The sequence below is a fragment of the Salarias fasciatus genome, chromosome 23, assembly GCF_902148845.1.
Source record: "Salarias fasciatus chromosome 23, fSalaFa1.1, whole genome shotgun sequence".
NCBI classification, from domain to species: Eukaryota; Metazoa; Chordata; class Actinopteri; order Blenniiformes; family Blenniidae; genus Salarias; species Salarias fasciatus.
The window spans coordinates 287,656-308,888 of NC_043766.1; the positions used below are offsets into that span (position 1 = coordinate 287,656).

The following is a 21,233-nucleotide window of genomic DNA, read 5'->3' on the forward strand; positions in this document are numbered from 1 at the left end:
TGTTCTGAAACCCGAGAGTTCAGGAAGGCTGGTCCTCAACAGGATCTGCTGCTGTGGAACCGCTGGGTCCTCAGTGTGGACCCGCAGGATTCAGGGTTTCAGTCTCAGTGTTCTGCTGTGTCTCCAGCGTCTTCACCATGCTGTTGTTTCCAGAACTCTGACCCTGCTGGTTCAGATGTTCCCTCAGGTCTGTTCTTGTTCCAGGAAGCTGAAAGATGACCAGAGCAGCCGCGTCCCTGGTCCTGGTCCTGGTGGCCCTGTCCTCCACCTTTACTAAATATGTCCCCAAATCTGGCCAGAGGATCCCTCAGTCGCTGTCTCGAGGTTTGTGGTGATGGAGTTGTAATGGGAGCATTGGGGTAGGAACCATATGATGGTGAAAACTTGGTGGGACACTTTAAGAGGACAGACACATGTAAATGTATGGGCCGATTAATGGGTTATTAAAGAGCCTGTAAAGAGCATACATGTCTATTACAGCACCTAGACATAACAGTACAGGAGCAGCTTCAGTTGTGTCCTGGTTTAAACCCCAGCTGCTCCTGTGTCTTGCAGGTTGGGGCGACCAGCTGAACTGGGCTCAGACGTACGAGGAGGCTCTGTTCTTGTCTAGGTCCAGGTGAGGAAGCACCTTGGTTCTAAGGGGAACGGTTCCATGAGGGGTGGGTGTGAAACAACTGTCTGGTCTGTGTTCCAGGAACAAGCCTCTGATGGTCCTGTTCCTCCTGGAGGACTGTCCTCGCAGCCAGGGTGAGCCAGTCCAGCTGTCTCCCATCACCCCCCCGCCCCAGCACGTCCTGCTGCTTCCCACCCGCTCTGCTTCACCCTAACGCTCCGTCTGTCCTGCAGCGTTCAAGCAGGCCTTCAATGAAAATGATGAGATCCAGAGGATCCTGGACGAGGACTTTGTGGTCTTCAATATGATGGTAGGCTGCAGGGCTGGTGGGCTCTGACACTGCAATGAAGCATCCTGCATTACACGTGTGTGTGTGTGTGTGTGTGTGTGTGTGTGTGTGTGTGTGTGTGTGTGTGTGTCTGTGTGTGTATCTGTGTGTGTGTTTACTCTCCTTCCCTGCAGCAGGAAACCGGAGATCAACACCTGTCCCCTGATGGACAGTACGTCCCCAGGATCATCTTTGTGGGTAAGACCTGGTGTCTGTGGAGTCAGGGGACAGAGGCAACGGGATCCGACCTGTCTAAACCAGATCAGCAGCTTGGTGCAGTCTGTAAGAGGCGTCTCTCAGCAGCACGTTCCAGCTCTCTCCCTGCTTCAACACACCTGAATCTGATGGTTCTGTCCTCACCAAGAACCGAGCAGAACCCACAGTGGAGTAGATCACTGCATCCAGAGCCACAATCATTCACTTGTGTGATGCATGCCTGACATTTGGTACCTGTACTCTTCAAGCTCTGTTCTTTTCAAAAATAACCCTGGACATGTCAAATTCCAAGAAGTCTGCTCAAACATGCTGTCCTGAGTCTGTACCAGTGAGGTGGCGTTAGGAGATTCAAGAAGTGAAACCAAGAATTTCTTTTTGGACCAAGTTCAGTTCTCTGGAATTCAAAGGTGTGCTGGACAGGGCCGTAGAATTATTCCCACGATGTTAAAATAACTTCGCCAATAATTATGAAGGTGTGCACAAAAGACAAACAACTCAGATGACACTGAGTCACGTTTGTCCTCAATCTCTGGAGCCATCAGCCAACGCTCCCTCTAACCCTAATGTGAGTAAATCTTCCTAGAACCGATGGGGGCAGGGAGGGAACAGCACTGAATGTCTGACCTGGAAAAACCTAAACAGATGCTTTGTGGACCAATCATATTGTGTTGTCATTTCCTGAACTGAAGCCAGATCCTGAGAGTGTCGAGAACAACAGGACTTCTGATGAAGGCTGAGGCCTTGACTGGAAGAGAAGAGTATGTAAGAGCAGTGTTACGTCCCCCTTAAAGGTGTTAAAAATGGTCAAGCTAGGAGCTGGGGAAAAGCAACAACTTATGCGCAGGCTTACTGGGCTGATGGAAATTAGGCTTACAACGGTGTGCAGGCAAAACAAGGTACAACACAAAAGAACTCAGGTGACCTTTTCCTTTATATAACCAAAGATAAATCAAATAGAAACAGTGTTAAAAACAATTTTACAAGTTATCACAGAAATGAAAACACAACCCGCAGGGGTTAAACAAAAAACTAGCAAAAAGCAAAAATGGAGGAGAGCGAACAGAGGGTAGGAGGACGTTAGGAGAAGGGCTCTGTGGGTGGTGCCACTCAGCACACACAAACCCTAATCTTCCCCTAAACCTCGACCCTGTGACCCTACTACCTTAAACTACCTTAAACCAGTGATAAACCCGAACTAAGCCTGACCTTACCTGTCTGCTACAAAGGGTCGTGGCAGCCGCCCACGTTTACCTAATGTGTATATACGGAAAGTTACCTACGTTCTGAATGTAGACCCCGGGGTGTCTTACCTGGAGCCCTTCTCCAAGGAAAAAGACAATACAGAAAACGGGGGAGACTACAAAACACACTGGGTGGGGACAGGTAGGTTTAACAAAAACAGGCCCTCAAACAGTAGTCTGGCTGAGGAGGGAACAAACAAGAAGTCTCAAAACTTCAGACAAGGCGTCAAAATGCTCCCCAAAACAACAAGCAATCTCTCCCTCACACTCACACACCAACACAACACAGGGTGCAAAGCAATATATAGGGGCAGGACTGGAGGATGGTTGGATGATTGGATGATGGGATGATTGGAGACAGGTGTCCAGGATGACTGCTGGCTGGATAGGTGAGGTCATGGATGAAGGGCTGGAGAAAGGAAGCAAAAATGCCCCGACTGGACACCTGAGCCAGACAAACACGATCAAACCCTGACACAAAAAGGCAGCAGCCGTCACAAGCCTGCAGAGACGAGTTACAGCAAGATCGATCCTCTTGGAGAACCCTGTTCCAGAAACTCTACGTCACCTGCTTCTGCACTGCTACGTCATTTACTACGTCCACTTCCCAACAGACCCCTCCATGACGGTGAGAGACGACATCATTGGACGCTACTCCAACCGCCTGTACGGCTATGAAGCAGAAGATGTGAAACTCTGTAAGTGCTCCAGCTAACACACACACACACACACACACACACACACACACACACACACACACACACACACACACACACACACACACACACACACACTGAGAGCCTCCTCCTCTTCCTCAGTGCTGGAAAACATGAAGAAGGCCAAGAAGCTCCTCAAATTCTCAGCTTTGAGCCACAGAACCACACCCACCTCCACCCACTCCCTCCCCGAGTCCACTGCTGCTGAAGTCTGAGCTGTGAGCAGGAGGAGGCGCCCTCCACCCACCTCCACCTTCAGTTTGCTGTCACCAGTTCACATGTGAAAAGACTTTCACTTGAAGGGTTCCTCTGTCTCCTGATGTGTCCCTCCTCAACTCCACCCTGATTTCCACCCTGGTATCTTTACTGCTCATCCTTTGGAATAAAACTGATGTGTTCAACCAACAGCTGGTGTTTTTGGCCCTTTAAGTGATTTGCACCCAGCACAATGAAATATAGGGTCAACTTAGCAAAAACCTTATGTGTCATATATTACAAATATCACAACCTACTGTTGATATAAAATAAAAATTGCACACCATGGCTCACATCAATGATCCTCGTTCTGTTGCCTTCTCCAGTTGTTGTGGAGTGCTGTGTAAATATCACTACGCCACACTAAAAAGAGTAAAAAAAACAGACCAACACAAAAACACTCATTAAAAAAACGACTGAAAACAGTGAGTAGAAACTTAGTAGAAGCACCAAAATCGACGAAAAAGGCCATTTGGTGGCCATCTTGGATTCCATCCCAAACAACAACTTTTGCATGAAAACCAAGACTTGAGTTCAGCGCCCTAAAGTTCGGCAGTCTACGTCCATCAGAATATGGCGGGCCATACTTCACTTTCAGCTCAGCTGATTATTCCAAGATTCATGATAAGAAGATGAAGAAAACTGGTCATCTGGAGCCATGAAATGACCAATCAGTGTGGGAGGATTATGGCAGGAAACCACATGTGGTGGTCATTTTAGACACCATCTTGAATTTAGGTGGTTTTCTTAATCTTAAAGCTGGGGTTGGCGATCTTGGAAAACTAGCGTTAGCATGTAGCATCTCCCCAAGGCTCCGCCTAGCTAGCTCTGCCCAGCTCCCACCCCATTGGAGGAGCTCCCGTTGGGAGCGGAGACGTTCGCGGTGCTCCAATACGTCCAGTGCGTTCCTGGCGTAACCTGTCCTCAGCACTTCGTTTCTTCATTTTTCTTTATTTGCACTACGCCAAGTTATGGCGCACTCAACGGTAAGTCAACCCCCAAACATTCTTCTTCGCCATTCTGTAACGACGCTCTGTCCTTCTCCATGCGCACTGAACCAGGGTCAGTGCACGCCATTGACAGGTACGCGCAGGGGGCAGGTCGAACGGTGAAAGGATTTGATTGGTTTAAAAAAAGGTGTCCCGGCAAAACTATTGGTTGCTGTTTTTCCAATTTCACTCCTGCTGTAGATAGCTGATATTTTCCAAACTACTTTAACAACACGCTATGAATTGCTTCCCATCGGGTCATAAAGATCATTTTAACCAGTATTTAAAAAAATTAGTTGAGGAGTCGTATTACTGAAGCTGTTGAAAGAGTGATGTGCCCTGTAGACTTCAAGAAGCTGTTGAAAGAGTTGTCTTGTGGTCTGTAGACTTCGAGAAGCTGTTGAAAGAGTGATGTGGTCTGTCGACTTCATGAAGCTGTTGAACGAGTCATCTTGTCGTCTGTCGACTTCATGAAGCTGTGAGAGTCGTCTTGTAGTCTGTAGACTTCATGCAGCTGCTGAAAGTTTCATCTGGTGGTCTGTAGACTTCATGAAGCTGCTGAAAGAGTCGTGTTGTGATCTGCAGACTTCATGAGGCTATTTAAAGAGTTATGTTGTGGTCAGTCCTGCTTTTATCACCAGTAATGAGACTGTTTTCTTTTTTCCAAAACATATTTATTGGAAAGTCAGTTGGAATTGACAACTTGCACAATACATTTTCCTTCTTCCCCAGATCGTATTTTCTTTCAAGCAAACACACAACGCAAAAAAGAAAACAATGCAAACACACAAACCAGACCCAGCGACATTCAGCCAACCTTCAATGCTCAATGGCACTGAGTCTGGCAGGACCTGCAAGTCCTGATTCTGATTCTGAAAGAGGAGAAGCCTGTGTATTTCTCTGTATATGATAGTTTAGCTTCGTAAATATTAGTATTAGCATTTCATCTGAACATTTTGTAGTGTATTTTTTGTATGTTTGTGTATGTTTTATCGCTTTTCGGCTACTTTTTTGATTTTTTTTTCACTCTTTTTTTTTCCTCATTCAAATAGATTCGCTAGTGAACGAGTTTTGTAAATAGTGTAAGTAAAATGCTGAGAAGATCCAGGAGGGAGAGAAAAGCCCCATTAAGATTTATGGAGGAGGAAATAACATCATCATGTTATTTTACCAGTTAGATTTATTATTTCTCCCATTCTTACACACTTGAATAAGTTATGTTGGTCTATATAAATGTTATCCTATCTTATGACTTATGAATCAAAATCTTGTGTGAATAAAAATACAAAAAAAAATAGGCACCCTGTTATAATTATAGGTGTAAATGGATTATACCAAAAACTCATTATATTGAATAATCCTAAATTAATAAATATAAACTTTTCATAATACAAAATATGACTAAACTAATCTTTAAAAACGCAATAAATATACTGTGAAACATTTAAGAAACATCAACATTATTTGAGAAAAAGTATTTATTGATCTGTTGCTTTGTAACGTTTCCCAGCTGTGAAACAAAAACGCACACTGCTCACTTTGGCGCGTGGTGAAATGCATTAGAAAAAACCAGAATACCTTGAACAGTTGTAGTAGCAGCAGATTAAAGCAGTAATGTCCTCAAACAGCATAATTTCGCGGTTGGTTTGTCATAAATTGTCCACGATCATGATCTACCTGTCCACTAGATGGTGCCAGAGTACACCCTGGATATGTGTTTGTGACTGTACTCAGTATTATGGACGCCTCACCCCGCCCCTCCCCCCATAACAGGGAAGGGGCTTGAAGCTGGAGGGCGAAAAAGTCATTTTACACAGTGAGTTAACATTTGCTGAAATATGGCCACTATAGATAATGCATGAGTAGGACGGCACATGAAAATATACCAGGTTTTTGATTTCACAAGCCTCAGCTTTATAGTCACACTCAGTTTATTACTCGTGTGTAACATTTATCGCTTAAAACCTTTTTAAGCCTGTGCGGAACATACAAAGCCACAACAATAACAGCAGCTAATAATAGTAGTCATAATAATGAATGGAGGGGGGGTGAAGGGGGTCAGCGTGCTGTAGAGTTCTCTTTCGGGAGGCTCGCTGTCCCACACTTTGAAAACCACTGCTCCAACATATCTGGAAATCTGGAAAACATTTTCTAACTTAAATAACCTATCATCAACAATTCCAGATTTGAAATCTTGGATTGTACAGGGTGTATGTTTTCTCCGTTTATGAGTATGGAACGCTCCATAAATATAAAGGAGGAGGAGGAGGAGGAGGAGGAGGGGGGGGAGGAGGAGGAGGAGGAGGAGAGGGAGGGGCGCTCCACCTGCCAGGTGCTTTAAAGCAGAGGCGGAGCAGCAGGAGACGCAGCAGGACTCCCGTCCTCTCCAGTTCTCTCCTGTCCTCCACGTCTGAGCAGCAGGTAAGCAGAGAAGACCTCGTGCTGCTGTTGTGCTTCTGGAAGGGCTCATTTTTAGGAATCTGTGGCCTCAGTTTTCATTATTTCATTATCAGACAAACTGCATGAAAAAACCAAGAATGAAGTTTCTGTAAAATCTGAAGGAGTCAGTGGCAGGAGTTGGTTGTCTGAGGTTCTCTGAGGTCTTTATGACATGATATGAAACCAAGAACTTTGACTGCAGCTGAATGTGGATGTTCTGAAACCCGAGAGTTCAGGAAGGCTGGTCCTCAACAGGACCTGCTGCTGTGGAACCGCTGGATTCAGGGTTTCAGTCTCAGTGTTTTCCAGGGTTCTCAGCTCCAGTCTCAGTGTTCTCCTGTGTCTCCAGCGTCTTCACCAGCGTCTTCACCATGCTGTTGTTTCCAGAACTCTGACCCTTGCTGGTCCAGGTGTTCCCTCAGGTCTGTTCTTGTTCCAGGAAGCTGAAAGATGACCAGAGCAGCCGCGTCCCTGGTCCTGGTCCTGGTGGCCCTGTCCTCCACCTTTACTAAATATGTCCCCAAATCTGGCCAGAGGATCCCTCAGTCGCTGTCTCGAGGTTTGTGGTGACGGAGTTGTAATGGGAGTATTGGGGTAGGAACCATATGATGGTGAAAACTTGGTGGGACACTTTAAGAGGACGGACACATGTCAATGTATGGGCCGAGCAGCGGTGTTATTAAAGAGCCTGTAAAGAGCATACATGTCTCCGGTATTTCTCTTACAGCACCTAGACATAACAGTACAGGAGTAGCTTCAGTTGTGTCCTGGTTTGAACCCCAGCTGCTCCTGTGTCTCGCAGGTTGGGGCGACCAGCTGAACTGGGCTCAGACGTACGAGGAGGCTCTGTCCTTGTCTCAGTCCACGTGAGGAAGCACCTTGGTTCTAAGGGGAACGGTTCCATGAGGGGTGGGTGTGAAACAACTGTCTGGTCTGTGTTCCAGGAACAAGCCTCTGATGGTCCTGTTCCACCTGGAGGACTGTTCTCAATGCGATGGTGAGCCGGCCCAGCTGTACCCCCCACCAGCCCCAGCACGTCCTGCTGCTCCCCCCCCCTGCTCTGCTTCACCCTAACGCTCCGTCTGTCCTGCAGCACTCAAGCAGGCCTTGGCTCACGACGATGAGATCCAGAGGATCCTGGATGAGGACTTTGTGGTCCTCAATGTGATTGTAGGCTGCAGGGCTGGTGGGGGAGGGCTCTGACACTGCAATGAAACATCCTGCATTACGTGTGTGTGTGTGTGTGTGTGTGTGTGTGTGTGTGTGTGTGTGTGTGTGTGTGTGTGTGTGTGTGTGTGTGTGTGCTCTCCTCCCCTGCAGCAGGAAACCGTAGATCAAAACCTGTCCCCTGATGGAAAGTACGTCCCCAGGATCGTCTTTGTGGGTAAGACCTGGTGTCTGTGGAGTCAGGGGACTGACCCGACTGGATCCGACCTGTTTAAACCAGATCAGCAGCTTGGTGCAGTCTGGAACAGGTGTCTCTCAGCAGAATGAGGTGGCGTTTGGAGATTCAAGAAGTAAAACCAAGAATTTCTTTTTGGACCAAGTTCAGTTCTGTGGAACTCACAGGAGTTCCGGACAGGGCTGTAGAATTATTCCCACGATATTAAAATAACTTCACCAATAATTATGAAGGTGTGGACAAAAGACAAACACATCACTCAGATGACACTGAGTCACGTTTGTTCTCAATCTCTGGAGCCTTCAGCCAACGCTTCCTCTAACCCTAATGTGAGTAAATCTTCCTAGAACCAACGGAGGCAGGGAGGGAACAGCACTGAATGTCTGACCTGGAAAAACCTAAACAGATGCTTTGTGGACAAATCATATTGTGATTTCATTTCCTGAACTGAAGCCAAATCTTGAGTGTTGAGAACAACAGGACTTCTGACCAAGGCTGAGGCCTCGACTGGAAGACAAGAGTATATAAGAGCAGGCAGAGATGTGTTACAGCAAGATCGATCCTCCCGTTTCCTAATGAAATGAGGGACAATCAGTCCAACAAGTTATTTTATGAATATGCTGCCCAATATTAAAAATTCAAAGTTTGGTAGAGCAAGACCAGCACCAAGCTCACATGACCTGTGGACCCTCAGAGACACCGCACCCCAAATGAAGGAACCAAGCAAGTCCGATCCTGCAGGGAAAGAGACAAAGAAACCAAGAAGTATTTTGGCAGAAACACAGGGACTGATTGAAACAGATAAAGACATTTCAGGAGGATATTCATTTTAACGACATTAATCTTTCTCATCAAGGAGAGGGGCAGATTCTTCCACCTCTCACGGTCAGATTTTCCTTGGGCTTGGAGTGAAGTTGGCAGAGAAAAGACCAGAAAAAACACAAGTCACATAAATCTCGAGATATTTAAAGTTGGAGGATCCTGAAAAGGCAGGTCAACCTGCTGGAGCAGGGAACCAGCTGACTTTTATTAAGATTTAGCTTATATCCTAAAAATGAACAACATTTATCAAAATGGACACCTGGAAGAGAAGCTACTGATACTGCTACATAGAGCAACAAGTCATCTGCGTATAGAGATAACTGGTACTGAAGGCCATCAGGATAGCGAGTCAGAGCACCTGATGGAGACGGCCAGTGGAGACAGCTGCAGGTGGAGGCAGTGGGGAGAGAACCAGGGCATGCTGGGTAGGGTTCGGCAGAAACAGGGCTGGAGAACCCTGTTCTAGAAACTCTACGTCACCTGCTTCTGCACTGCTACGTCATTTACTACGTCCACTTCCCAACAGACCCCTCCATGAGGGTGAGAGACGACATTGTTGGCCCCTACTCCAACCGCCTGTACACCTATGAACCAAAAGATATGAAACACTGTAAGTGCTCCAGCTAACACACACACACACACACACACACACACCTACACACACACACACACACACTGAGAGCCTCCTCCTCTTCCTCAGTGCTGGAAAACATGAAGAAGGCCAAGAAGCTCCTTAAAGTCTCAGCTTTGAGCCACAGAACCACACCCACCTCCACCCACTCCCTCCCCGAGTCCACAGCTGCTGAAGTCTGAGCTGTGAGCAGGAGGAGGCGCCCTCCACCCACCTCCACCTTCAGTTTGCTGTCACCAGTTCACATGTGAAAAGACTTTCACTTGAAGGGTTCCTCTGTCTCCTCACGTGTCCCTCCTCAACTCCACCCTGATTTCCACCCTGGTATCTTTACTGCTCATCCTTTGGAATAAAAACTGATGTGTTCAACCAACAGCTGGTGTTTTTGGCCCTTTAAGTGATTTGCACCCAGCACAATGAAATACAGGGTCAACTTAGCAAAAACCTTATGTGTCATATATTAAAAATATCACAACCAACTGCGTAATGAAAGATATAAAATAAAAATTGCACACCATGGCCATCATCAACGATCCTCGTTCTGTTGCCTTCTCCAGTTGTTGTGGAGTGCTGTGTAAATATCACTACGCCACAGTAAAAAAAAAAACGTAAAAAAAAAAACAAACCAACACACCAACACACCAAACACCAACACTCATTAGAAAAAGGACTGAAAACAGTGAGTAGAAACTTAGTAGAAAGACCAAAATCGAAGAAAAAGGCCATTTGGTGGCCATCTTGGATTCCATCCCGAACGACCACTTTTGCATGAAAAACAAGACCTGAGTTCAGCGCCCTAAAGTTCGACAGTCTACGTCCATCAGAATATGGCGAGCCATTCTTCACTTTAAGCTCAGCTGATTATTCCAAGATTCATGATAACAAGATGAAGAAAACTGGTCATCTGGAGCCATGAAATGACCAATCAGTGTGGGAGGATTATGGCAGGAAACCACATGTGGTGGTCATTTTGGACACCATCTTGAATTTAGGTGGTTTTCTGAATCTTAAAGCTAGGGTTGGTGATCTTGGAAAACTAGCGTTAGCATGTAGCATCTCCCCAAGGCTCCGCCTAGCTAGCTCCGCCCAGCTCCCACCCCATTGGAGGAGCTCCCGTTGGGAGCGGAGATGTTTGCGGCACTTCCGCGTCCAGTGCGTTCCTGGCCTAACCTGTCCCCAGCACTTCGTTTCTTCGTTTTTCTTTATTTGCACTACGCCAAGTTATGGCGCACTCAATGGTAAGTAAACCCCCAAACATTCTTCTCCACCATTCTGCAACGACGCTCCGTCCTTCTACACGCGCACTGAACCAGGGTCAGTGCACGCCATTGACATGTACACGCAGGGGGCAGGTCGAACGGCGAAAGGATTTGATTGGTTTAAAAAAAGGTGTCCCGGCAAAACTATTGGTTGCTGTTTTTCCAATTTCACTCCTGCTGTAGATAGCTGATATTTTCCAAACTACTTTAAAAACACGCTATGAATTGCTTCCCATCGGGTCATAAAGATCATTTTAACCAGTATTTAAAAAAATGTATCTCATTCAATTCGCCAACCCTAGCTTTAAAGTTGAGGAGTCGTATTACTGAAGCTGTTGAAAGAATGATGTGCCCTGTAGACTTCAAGAAGCTGTTGAAAGAGTCGTCTTGTAGTCTGCAGACTTCGAGAAGCTGTTGAAAGAGTCGTCTTGTGGTCTGTCGACTTCATCAAGCTGCTGAGAGAGTTGTCTTGTGGTCTGTGACTTCATGAAGCTGCTGAAAGAGTCGTCTTGTGGTCTGTAGACTTCATGAAGCTGCTGAAAGTTTCGTCTGGTGGTCTGTAGACTTCATGAAGGTGCTGAATGAGTCGTCTTGTGATCTGTAGACTTCATGAGGCTATTTAAAGAGTTATGTTGTGGTCAGTCCTGCTTTTATCACCAGTAATGAGACTGTTTTCTTTTTTCCAAAACATATTTATTGGAAAGTCAGTTGTAATTGACAACTTGTACAATACATTTTTCTTCTTCCCCAGATCGTATTTTCTTTCAAACAAACACACAACGCAAAAAAGAAAACAATGCAAACACACAAACCAGACCCAGCGACATGCAGCCATCCTGCCTTGCTCAATGGCACTGAGTCTGGCAGGACCTGCAAGTCCTGATTCTGATTCTGAAAGAGGAGAAGCCTGTGTATTTCTGTGTATATGATAGTTTAGCTTCGTAAATATTAATATTAGCATTGTATCTGAACATTTTGTAGTGTATTTTACCGTGTTTTATCGCGTTTCCGCTACTTTTTTCATTTTTTTCACTCTTTTTTTTTCCTCATTCAAATAGATTAGCGAGCCAGCTAGTTTTGTAAATAGTGTAAGTAAAATGCTAAGAAGATCCAGGAGGGAGAGAAAAGCCCCATTAAGATTTATGGAGGAGGAAATAACATCATCATGTCATTTTACCAGTTAGATTTATTATTTCTCCCATTCTTACACACTCGAATAAGTTATGTTGGTCTATATCAATGTTATCCAATGAATCAAAATCTTGTGTTAAAACACAAATAAATATGCAAAAAACAAAACAAAACAAAACAAAGCGAAACTAGCCACCCTGTTATAATAATAGGTGTAAAAGGATTATACGAAAAACTCATTATATTGAATAATCCTAAATCAATAAATATGAACTTTTCATAATACAAAAAATGACTAAACTAATCTTTAAAAACGCAATAAATATACTGTGAAAAATTTAAGAAACATCAACATTATTTGAGAACAAGTATTTATTGATCTGTTGCTTTGTAACGTTTCACAGCTGTGAAACAAAAACACACACTGCTCACTTTGGCGCACGGTGAAATGCAGTAGAGAAAAGCAGAATACCTTGAACAGTTGTAGTAGTAGCAGATTAAAGTTAGTGCAAGCAGTAATGTTCTCAAACAGCATTATTTCGCCGTTGGTTTGTCATGAATTGTCCACGATCATGACCTAACTGTCCACTAGATGGTGCCAGAGTACACCCTGGATATGTGTTTGTGACTGTGCTCAGTATTATGGACGCCTCACCCCGCCCCTCCCCCCATAACAGGGAAGGGGCTTGAAGCTGGAGGGCGAAAAAGTCATTTTACACAGTGAGTTAACATCTGCTGAAATATGGCCACTATAGATAATGCATGAGTAGGCCTGCACATGAAAATATACCAGGTTTTTGATTTCACAAGCCTCAGCTTTATAGTCATACTCAGTTTATTACTCGTGTGTAACATTTATCGCTTAAAACCTTTTTAAGCCTGTGCGGAACAAACAAAGCCACAACAATAACAATAGCTAATAATAGTAGTAATAATAATGAATGGAGGGGGGGTGAAGGGGGGCGGCGTGCTGGAGAGTTCTCTTTCGGGAGGCTCGCTGTCCCACAATTTGAAAACCACTGCTCCAACATATCTGGAAATCTGGAAAACATTTTCTAACTTAAGTAACCTATCATCAACAATTCCAGATTTGAAATCTTGGATTGTACAGGGTGTGTGTTTTCTCCGTTTATGAGTATGGAACGCTCCATAAATATAAAGGAGGAGGAGGAGGAGGAGGAGGAGGAGGAGGAAGAAGAGGAGGAGCAGGAGGGGGAGGGGCGCTCCACCTGCCAGGAGCTTTAAAGCAGAGGCGGAGCAGCAGGAGACGCAGCAGGACTCCCGTCCTCTCCCGTCCTCTCCTGTCCTCCACGTCTCAGCAGCAGGTAAGCAGAGAAGACCTCGTGCTGCTGTTGTGCTTCTGGAAGGGCTCATTTTTAGGAATCTGTGGCCTCAGTTTTCATTATTTCATTATCAGACAAACTGCATGAAAGCACCAAGAATGAAGTTTCTGTAAAAATCTGCAGGAGTCAGTGGCAGGAGTTGGTTCTCTGAGGTCCTCTGAGGTCTTTTATGACATGATATGAAACCAAGAACTTTGACTGCAGCTGAATGTGGATGTTCTGACACCGCTGGGTCCTCAGTGTGGAACCGCTGGATTCAGGGTTTCAGTCTCAGTGTTCTGCTGTGTCTCCAGCGTCTTCACCATGCTGTTGTTTCCAGAACTCTGACCCTGCTGGTCCAGGTGTTCCCTCAGGTCTGTTCTTGTTCCAGGAAGCTGAAAGATGACCAGAGCAGCCGCGTCCCTGGTCCTGGTCCTGGTCCTGGTGGCCCTGTCCTCCACCTCTACTAAATATGTCCCCAAATCTGGCCAGAGGATCCCTCAGTCGCTGTCTCGAGGTTTGTGGTGACGGAGTTGTAATGGGAGCATTGGGGTAGGAACCATATGATGGTGAAAACTTGGTGGGACACTTTAAGAGGACGGACACAATGTAAATGTATGGGCTGAGCAGCGGTGTTATTAAAGAGCCTGTAAAGAGCATACATGTCTATTACAGCACCGAGACATTAACAGTATGGGAGTAGCTTCAGTTGTGTCCTGGTTTGAACCCCAGCTGCTCCTGTGTCTTGCAGGTTGGGGCGACCAGCTGAACTGGGCTCAGACGTACGAGGAGGCTCTGTTCTTGTCTAGGTCCAGGTGAGGAAACACCTTGGTTCTGAGGGGAACGGTTCCATGCAGGGTGGGTGTGAAACAACTGTCTGGTCTGTGTTCCAGGAACAAGCCTCTGATGGTCCTGTTCCTCCTGGAGGACTGTCCTCGCAGCCAGGGTGAGCCGGTCCAGCTGTCTCCCATCACCCCCCCGCCCCAGCACGTCCTGCTGCTTCCCACCCGCTCTGCTTCACCCTAACGCTCCGTCTGTCCTGCAGCGTTCAAGCAGGCCTTCAATGAAAACGATAAGATCCAGAGGATCCTGGACGAGGACTTTGTGGTCTTCAATATGATGGTAGGCTGCAGGGCTGGTGGGCTCTGACACTGCAATGAAGCATCCTGCATTACACGTGTGTGTGTGTGTGTGTGTGTGTGTGTGTGTGTGTGTGTGTGTGTGTGTTTACTCTCCTTCCCTGCAGCAGGAAACCGTAGATCAACACCTGTCCCCTGATGGACAGTACGTCCCCAGGATCATCTTTGTGGGTAAGACCTGGTGTCTGTGGAGTCAGGGGACAGAGGCAACGGGATCCGACCTGTCTAAACCAGATCTGCAGCTTGGTGCAGTCTGGAACAGGCGTCTCTCAGCAGCACGTTCCAGCTCTCTCCCTGCTTCAACACACCTGAATCTGGTGGTTCTGTCCTCACCAAGAACCGAGCAGAACCCACAGTGGAGCAGATCACTGCATCCAGAGCCACAATCATTCAATTGTGTGATGCATGCCTGACATTTGGTACCTGTACTCTTCAAGCTCTGATCTTTTCAAAAATAACCCTGGACATGTCAAATTCCAAGAAGTCTGCTCAAACATGCTGTCCTGAGTCTGTACCAGTGAGGTGGCGTTTGGAGATTCAAGAAGCAAAACCAAGAATTTCTTTTTGAACCAAGTTCAGTTCTCTGGAATTCAAAGGAGTGCTGGACAGGGCCGTAGAATTATTCCCACGAAGTTAAAATAACTTCACCAATAATTATGAAGGTGTGGACAAAAGACAAACAACTCAGATGACACTGAGTCACGTTTGTCCTCAATCTCTGGAGCCATCAGCCAACGCTCCCTCTAACCCTAATGTGAGTAAATCTTCCTAGAACCGATGGGGGCAGGGAGGGAACAGCACTGAATGTCTGACCTGGAAAAACCTAAACAGATGCTTTGTGGACCAATCATATTGTGTTGTCATTTCCTGAACTGAAGCCAGATCCTGAGAGTGTCGAGAACAACAGGACTTCTGATGAAGGCTGAGGCCTTGACTGGAAGAGAAGAGTATGTAAGAGCAGTGTTACGTCCCCCTTAAAGGTGTTAAAAATGGTCAAGCTAGGAGCTGGGGAAAAGCAACAATTTATGCACAGGCTTACTGGGCTGATGGAAATTAGGCTTACAACGGTGTGCAGGCAAAACAAGGTACAACACAAAAGAACTCAGGTGACCTTTTCCTTTATATAACCAAAGATAAATCAAATAGAAACAGTGTTAAAAACAATTTTACAAGTTATCACAGAAATGAAAACACAACCCGCAGGGGTTAAACAAAAAACTAGCAAAAAGCAAAAATGGAGGAGAGCGAACAGAGGGTAGGAGGACGTTAGGACAAGGGCCCTGTGGGTGGTGCCACTCAGCACACACAAACCCTAATCTTCCCCTAAACCTCGACCCTGTGACCCTACTACCTTAAACTACCTTAAACCAGTGATAAACCCGAACTAAGCCTGACCTTACCTGTCTGCTACAAAGGGTCGCGGCAGCCGCCCACGTTTACCTAATGTGTATATACGGAAAGTTACCTACGTGCAGAATGTAGACCCCGGGGTGTCTTACCTGGAGCCCTTCTCCAAGGAAAAGGACAATACAGAAAAAGGGGGAGACTACAAAACACACTGGGTGGGGACAGGTAGGTTTAACAAAAACAGGCCCTCAAACAGTAGTCTGGCTGAGGAGGGAACAAACAAGAAGTCTCAAAACTTCAGACAAGGCGTCAAAAGGCTCCCCAAAACAACAAGCAATCTCTCCCTCACACTCACACACCAACACAACACAGGGTGCAAAGCAATATATAGGGGCAGGACTGGAGGATGATTGGATGATTGGATGATGGGATGATTGGAGACAGGTGTCCAGGATGACTGCTGGCTGGATAGGTGAGGTCATGGATGAAGGGCTGGAGAAAGGAAGCAAAAATGCCACGACTGGACACCTGAGCCAGACAAACACGATCAAACCCTGACACAAAAAGGCAGCCGCCGTCACAAGCCTGCAGAGACAAGTTACAGCAAGATCGATCCTCTTGGAGAACCCTGTTCTAGAAACTCTACGTCACCTGCTACTGCACTGCTACGTCATTTACTACGTCCACTTCCCAACAGACCCCTCCATGACGGTGAGAGACGACATCATTGGACGCTACTCCAACCGCCTGTACGGCTATGAAGTAGAAGATATGAATGTCTGTAAGTGCTCCAGCTAACACACACACACACACACACACACACACACACACACACTGAGAGCCTCCTCCTCTTCCTCAGTGCTGGAAAACATGAAGAAGGCCAAGAAGCTCCTTAAAGTCTCAGCTGTGAGCCGCAGAACCACACCCACCTCCACCCACTCCCTCCCCGAGTCCACAGCTGCTGAAGTCTGAGCTGTGAGCAGGAGGAGGCGCCCTCCACCCACCTCCACCTTCAGTTTGCTGTCACCAGTTCACATGTGAAAAGACTTTCACTTGAAGGGTTCCTCTGTCTCCTGACGTGTCCCTCCTCAACTCCACCCTGATTTCCACCCTGGTATCTTTACTGCTCATCCTTTGGAATAAAAACTGATGTGTTCAACCAACAGCTGGTGTTTTTGGACCTTTAAGTGATTTGCACCCAGCACAATGAAATATAGGGTCAACTTAGCAAAAACTTTGTGTCATATATTACAAATATTACAACCTACCATGTAATGAAAGATATAAAATTCAAATTGCACACCATGGCCATCGTCAATGATCCTCGTTCTGTTGCCTTCTCCAGTTGTTGTGGAGTGCTGTGTAAATATCACTACGCCACAGTAAAAAAAAAGTAAAAACAAAACAGACCAACACAAAAGCACTAATTAAAAAAAGGACTGAAAACAGTGAGTAGAAACTTAGTAGAAAGACCAAAATCGAAGAAAAAGGTCACTTGGTGGCCATCTTGGATTCCATCCGGAACAAGCACTTTTGCATGAAAACCAAGACCTGAGTTCAGCGCCCTAAGGTTCGGGAATCTACGTCCATCAGAATATGGCGGGCCGTAGTTCACTTTCAGCTCAGCTGATTATTCCAAGATTTATGATAACAAGATGAAGAAAACTGGTCATCTGGAGCCATGAAATGACCAATCAGTGTGGGAGGATTATGGCAGGAAACCACATGTGGTGGTCATTTTGGACACCATCTTCACTTTAGGTGGTTTTCTTAATCTTAAAGGAATACTCCGAAGATTTTGGACCCACGCCCTGTCCCGATCATTTACACAGTGAGATAAGCTCAAAAATACCTTCATTGTGTCCGTTCGTCCAGCCGCGGGCTCCCAGCTGTTAGCATCGTAGTTAGCTTAGCTCAACTATGGCAGGTGAAGAGGAGACAGAGTCGGACTGACGAAAGTAGACACAGTCCTCCTTCCAGTGGTCCAGGGGAACGGCGTATTAGCACGTGAAGTAAATCCGAACGTTTATAAAACATTTTAAAGACGTTTTTTTTTTTTGTTTTCAGTCCGTTAAAATAGCATTTTGATACACACAGACCTGCGCATGCGCAGTGCTCCACGGAAGGATATACCGGAGCACAGCAGTAGAAGCATAGACTCAGCCGCTGTGCTCCGGTATAATTCTTCCGCCGGAGCACTATGCAAAAGTCATTATATTGAATAGCCCTAAATTAGTAAATATAAACTTTTCCGGCTCACCTTTTTCCCATCAAGATCCATCACGACTTTTTGCACAAACTCAAAGGTTCATTCCAATTTCTTTGGATAGTTTTTGAGCGTGCATATGAGCCCAAAGATCATGGTCCATCCTTCCTTTGCAAATCTGCCTGCAGTGTATTTTTACAGCAGTGGTAGTAGCAGTAATGGTAAGTGCTATGGTGAAATGCAGTAGAAAAAAGTAGAATATCTTTGACCATTGTCGTAGTAGCAGATTAAAGTTAATCCAAGCAGTCATGTCCTCAAACAACATTACTTTGCAGATGGTTTGTCATGAACTGTCTAGGATCATGCTCTAACTGTCCACTTGAGGGCACCAGACTACCTGGATATCTGTGAATGGGCTTTTCATCAGCGGGGTACATGCTTTTTGAGTTCACAAGCCTCAGCTTTACAGTCATACTCAGTTTATTACACAGAAATCAAAAAAAGCCTGATTTGGACTGGAAACTGTATGAAGCTAAAATAAGTTGGCTATGACTGTAAACTTGATACTTGTGGTTTGAATTATTCATGTCATTAATTAAATTAGTTTGACATGAAAGGCAAAGAATGTGCGGAGGGGATTGCAAATTGAGTGACTGATTAACAGCAGATTCACAGTTTAGCTGTCACAAATGTGGCACTTAAATTGTGAATCATGCAGATGATGTTGAAAATGAGTTTTCACAGTCTTTACATTTCCACATACACGGCTAACTGGTGAATCGTGAAATAGAAAAGAAAAACAAGAGATATCTTGGCCCTGTGAACTATGCCTAGTATGTATTGAACTAAAGGTCATTCAGACATCGAAAGACAAATCATATAATATAAATATATTTACTGAATTTCCATTAATAAAAAAAAAACATTAAAAAAGAAAACGAAAGAAAAGAAAAGAAACAAACAAAGTGGTAAATGCATTGTCTTGCACAGATGGTTGGAATAGGTGGTTGTCTGGTATTGGTCCAAAAAGCCCACCTTGCAGTAATGTATAGTGTCACCTGGGACAGTAGACACATTTAGTGGCATGGGTGCAGCCAAAAGGGCAGAAAGGTTTACCGGTTTACTAGAAAGTCTTTCCATGCTAACCCATAAGCGACATTTCACCACAGAGGTACAGTTCTTCCAGAACATCATGCAGTGCAAATTTGTAGCTACTTTCAAAAGTCTGCCAGAGCCAAGCAGCCATTCTGTTTAGTTTTTTGCAAAAAATCCCTGCGCAGACGAGGATTTTTACCACTCCAGATCAACCAGGATAATATTTAATTATGTAATTATATGAGGAATAGTAGACTCAGCTTTTGGCACATATAAGAGAAGGTCGTCCGCATACAAAGAGAACTTGTGTTCTATATTGCCCCTGAGAAAGCCTGTGATAGCACGATTGGATCTTATGGCTATCACAAGTGGCTCGATAGCTAAGACGGATAGCAGTGGACTGAGGAGACTGCCTTGTCTCGTCCCACAGGCTAAATCAAAAGGTGCAGAGTAGAGATTGTTGGTCAGGACTACAGCGGAAGGGCAAGAATACAGCAACCGGATCCAGGCAATGAAAGACGCCCCAAACCCAAATTTGACCAGGGTTTGAAAAAGGAATGTCCATTTGACTCGTCGAATGCTTTCTCTGCATCCATAGAGTGAATGCATTCTGAGGTGGACCGGGAAGGATATTGAAAAAGAGTGGTCTCTGTTTTACATACAGGGTAGAATCTCTTCAAGACAGAGAGAGAGAATCTTCATCAGAATTTTATAGTCCGAATTCAGTCACGAGATCGGCCGGTATGAGGCACAGTCTAATGGGTCCTTCCCTTTTTTTTTAACAGAAACGTGATGCATGATTGGCTGAGACTGGGAGGAAGCCGGCCAGATGTATAGGATTCGGCATACAGTTTGGTCAAGATTGGAGATAGTTGTTCACTAAAGGTATTCGTTAGTAAAGTTTCAGTTTTTAACAGTTTGATGGCATAGCAGACTTCTCTTTGTGTTATTGGTTTGTCCAACGAAGCAATCTGCTCTAAAGTAAGTGAGGGGAGGGCCAAATCATGAAAAACTGGGGTCAAAAGCTGTTTTTCCAAATCTGGGGATGGGTTCTGAGCATTTCAGGTGTCAATCTGTGATATTTGTTTGTCGAGTTTCTCTTGTTGTTCCTTTGAAATTTTCCTTCTGTAGGCCGCGTATGATCAAATCTGTCCTCTACTTTAGCTTAAGTTGTGCCCTCTACAATACAGACACTTTCAGACAACAGCTATATTTCTTAAATGAATGAATGAATGAATTATGCCTGAGACCGTCCTCCCCTGGACGTCTTTTGTGGTGGCGGTCTTCTTAATCCTCCAGAGGATCAGGCCGCAGCACAAGCCAATCAGCCGCAGGCCAGCCATTGTAAACACTTCCTATATCATCCACGGACAGGGCTGCCAGGCATGTGACCCCCGTCCACTGTCCCCGGGCGTCCATCACATACCCAGCATGCCTAGTCCCGACCGGAGAGGCAGGATGTCTGCATCAGGACAGGAACCTGTTCTCCCGATGCAAGACATCTGGGTGAGTCAGCACTATGGAGGGGTTGGAGGAGGAGAGGGAGGGGCGCTCCACCTGCCAGGAGCTTTAAAGCAGAGGCGGAGCAGCAGGAGACGCAGCAGGACTCCCGTCCTCTCCCGTTCTCTCCTGTCCTCCACGTCTGAGCAGCAGGTAAGCAGAGAAGACCTCGTGCTGCTGTTGTGCTTCTGGAAGGGCTCATTTTTAGGAATCTGTGGCCTCAGTTTTCATTATTTCATTATCAGACAAACTGCATGAAAGCACCAAGAATGAAGTTTCTGTAAAAATCTGCAGGAGTCAGTGGCAGGAGTTGGTTGTCTGAGGTTCTCTGAGGTCTTTTATTACATGATATGAAACCAAGAACTTTGACTGCAGCTGAATGTGGATGTTCTGAAACCCGAGAGTTCAGGAAGGCTGGTCCTCAACAGGACCTGCTGCTGTGGAACCGCTGGATTCAGGGTTTCAGTCTCAGTGTTCTCCTGTGTCTCCAGCGTCTTCACCATGCTGTTGTTTCCAGAACTCTGACCCTGCTGGTCCAGATGTTCCCTCAGGTTTGTTCTTGTTCCAGGAAGCTGAAAG

General features: G+C 45.7%; 3 protein-coding genes across 3 annotated transcripts; all 3 read left to right on the top strand.

The window, feature by feature from the left end:
* The first annotated feature begins 215 nt into the window (after positions 1-215).
* LOC115381950 (anterior gradient protein 2 homolog) lies at positions 216-4,773 on the top strand. Its single transcript, XM_030083597.1, has 8 exons — positions 216-324; positions 556-619; positions 698-750; positions 850-926; positions 1,079-1,142; positions 3,016-3,099; positions 3,220-3,270; positions 4,748-4,773. The coding sequence occupies exons 1-8, from the start codon at positions 216-218 to the stop codon at positions 4,771-4,773; spliced, it is 528 nt and encodes a 175-aa protein (XP_029939457.1).
* A 2,477-nt stretch (positions 4,774-7,250) lies between these two features.
* Positions 7,251-9,837, top strand: LOC115381951 (anterior gradient protein 2 homolog). The gene is made up of 7 exons (XM_030083598.1): positions 7,251-7,359; positions 7,603-7,666; positions 7,745-7,797; positions 7,894-7,970; positions 8,121-8,184; positions 9,551-9,634; positions 9,725-9,837. The coding sequence occupies exons 1-7, from the start codon at positions 7,251-7,253 to the stop codon at positions 9,835-9,837; spliced, it is 564 nt and encodes a 187-aa protein (XP_029939458.1).
* A 3,932-nt stretch (positions 9,838-13,769) lies between these two features.
* On the top strand, positions 13,770-17,009 carry LOC115381244 (anterior gradient protein 2 homolog). The gene is made up of 7 exons (XM_030082526.1): positions 13,770-13,884; positions 14,119-14,182; positions 14,261-14,313; positions 14,413-14,489; positions 14,614-14,677; positions 16,551-16,634; positions 16,713-17,009. Exons 1-7 carry the CDS (start codon positions 13,770-13,772, stop codon positions 16,823-16,825), a joined length of 570 nt encoding a protein of 189 aa, XP_029938386.1. The 3' UTR covers positions 16,826-17,009.
* Positions 17,010-21,233: the final 4,224 nt, after the last annotated feature.

Coding starts and splice junctions, on each gene's coding strand:
- LOC115381950 (XM_030083597.1), top strand. CDS start 216: ATGACCAGAGCAGCCGCGTCCCTGGTCCTGGTCCTGGTGGCCCTGTCC. Junction 3,100..3,219: donor AGCAGAAGATGTGAAACTCT/GTAAGTGCTCCA, acceptor CCTCTTCCTCAG/TGCTGGAAAACATGAAGAAG. Junction 3,271..4,747: donor CCTCAAATTCTCAGCTTTGA/GCCACAGAACCA, acceptor TGTGGTCTGTAG/ACTTCGAGAAGCTGTTGAAA.
- LOC115381951 (XM_030083598.1), top strand. CDS start 7,251: ATGACCAGAGCAGCCGCGTCCCTGGTCCTGGTCCTGGTGGCCCTGTCC. Junction 7,667..7,744: donor CTGTCCTTGTCTCAGTCCAC/GTGAGGAAGCAC, acceptor TCTGTGTTCCAG/GAACAAGCCTCTGATGGTCC. Junction 8,185..9,550: donor CCCCAGGATCGTCTTTGTGG/GTAAGACCTGGT, acceptor ACTTCCCAACAG/ACCCCTCCATGAGGGTGAGA.
- LOC115381244 (XM_030082526.1), top strand. CDS start 13,770: ATGACCAGAGCAGCCGCGTCCCTGGTCCTGGTCCTGGTCCTGGTGGCC. Junction 13,885..14,118: donor CCCTCAGTCGCTGTCTCGAG/GTTTGTGGTGAC, acceptor TGTGTCTTGCAG/GTTGGGGCGACCAGCTGAAC. Junction 14,490..14,613: donor TTGTGGTCTTCAATATGATG/GTAGGCTGCAGG, acceptor CCTTCCCTGCAG/CAGGAAACCGTAGATCAACA.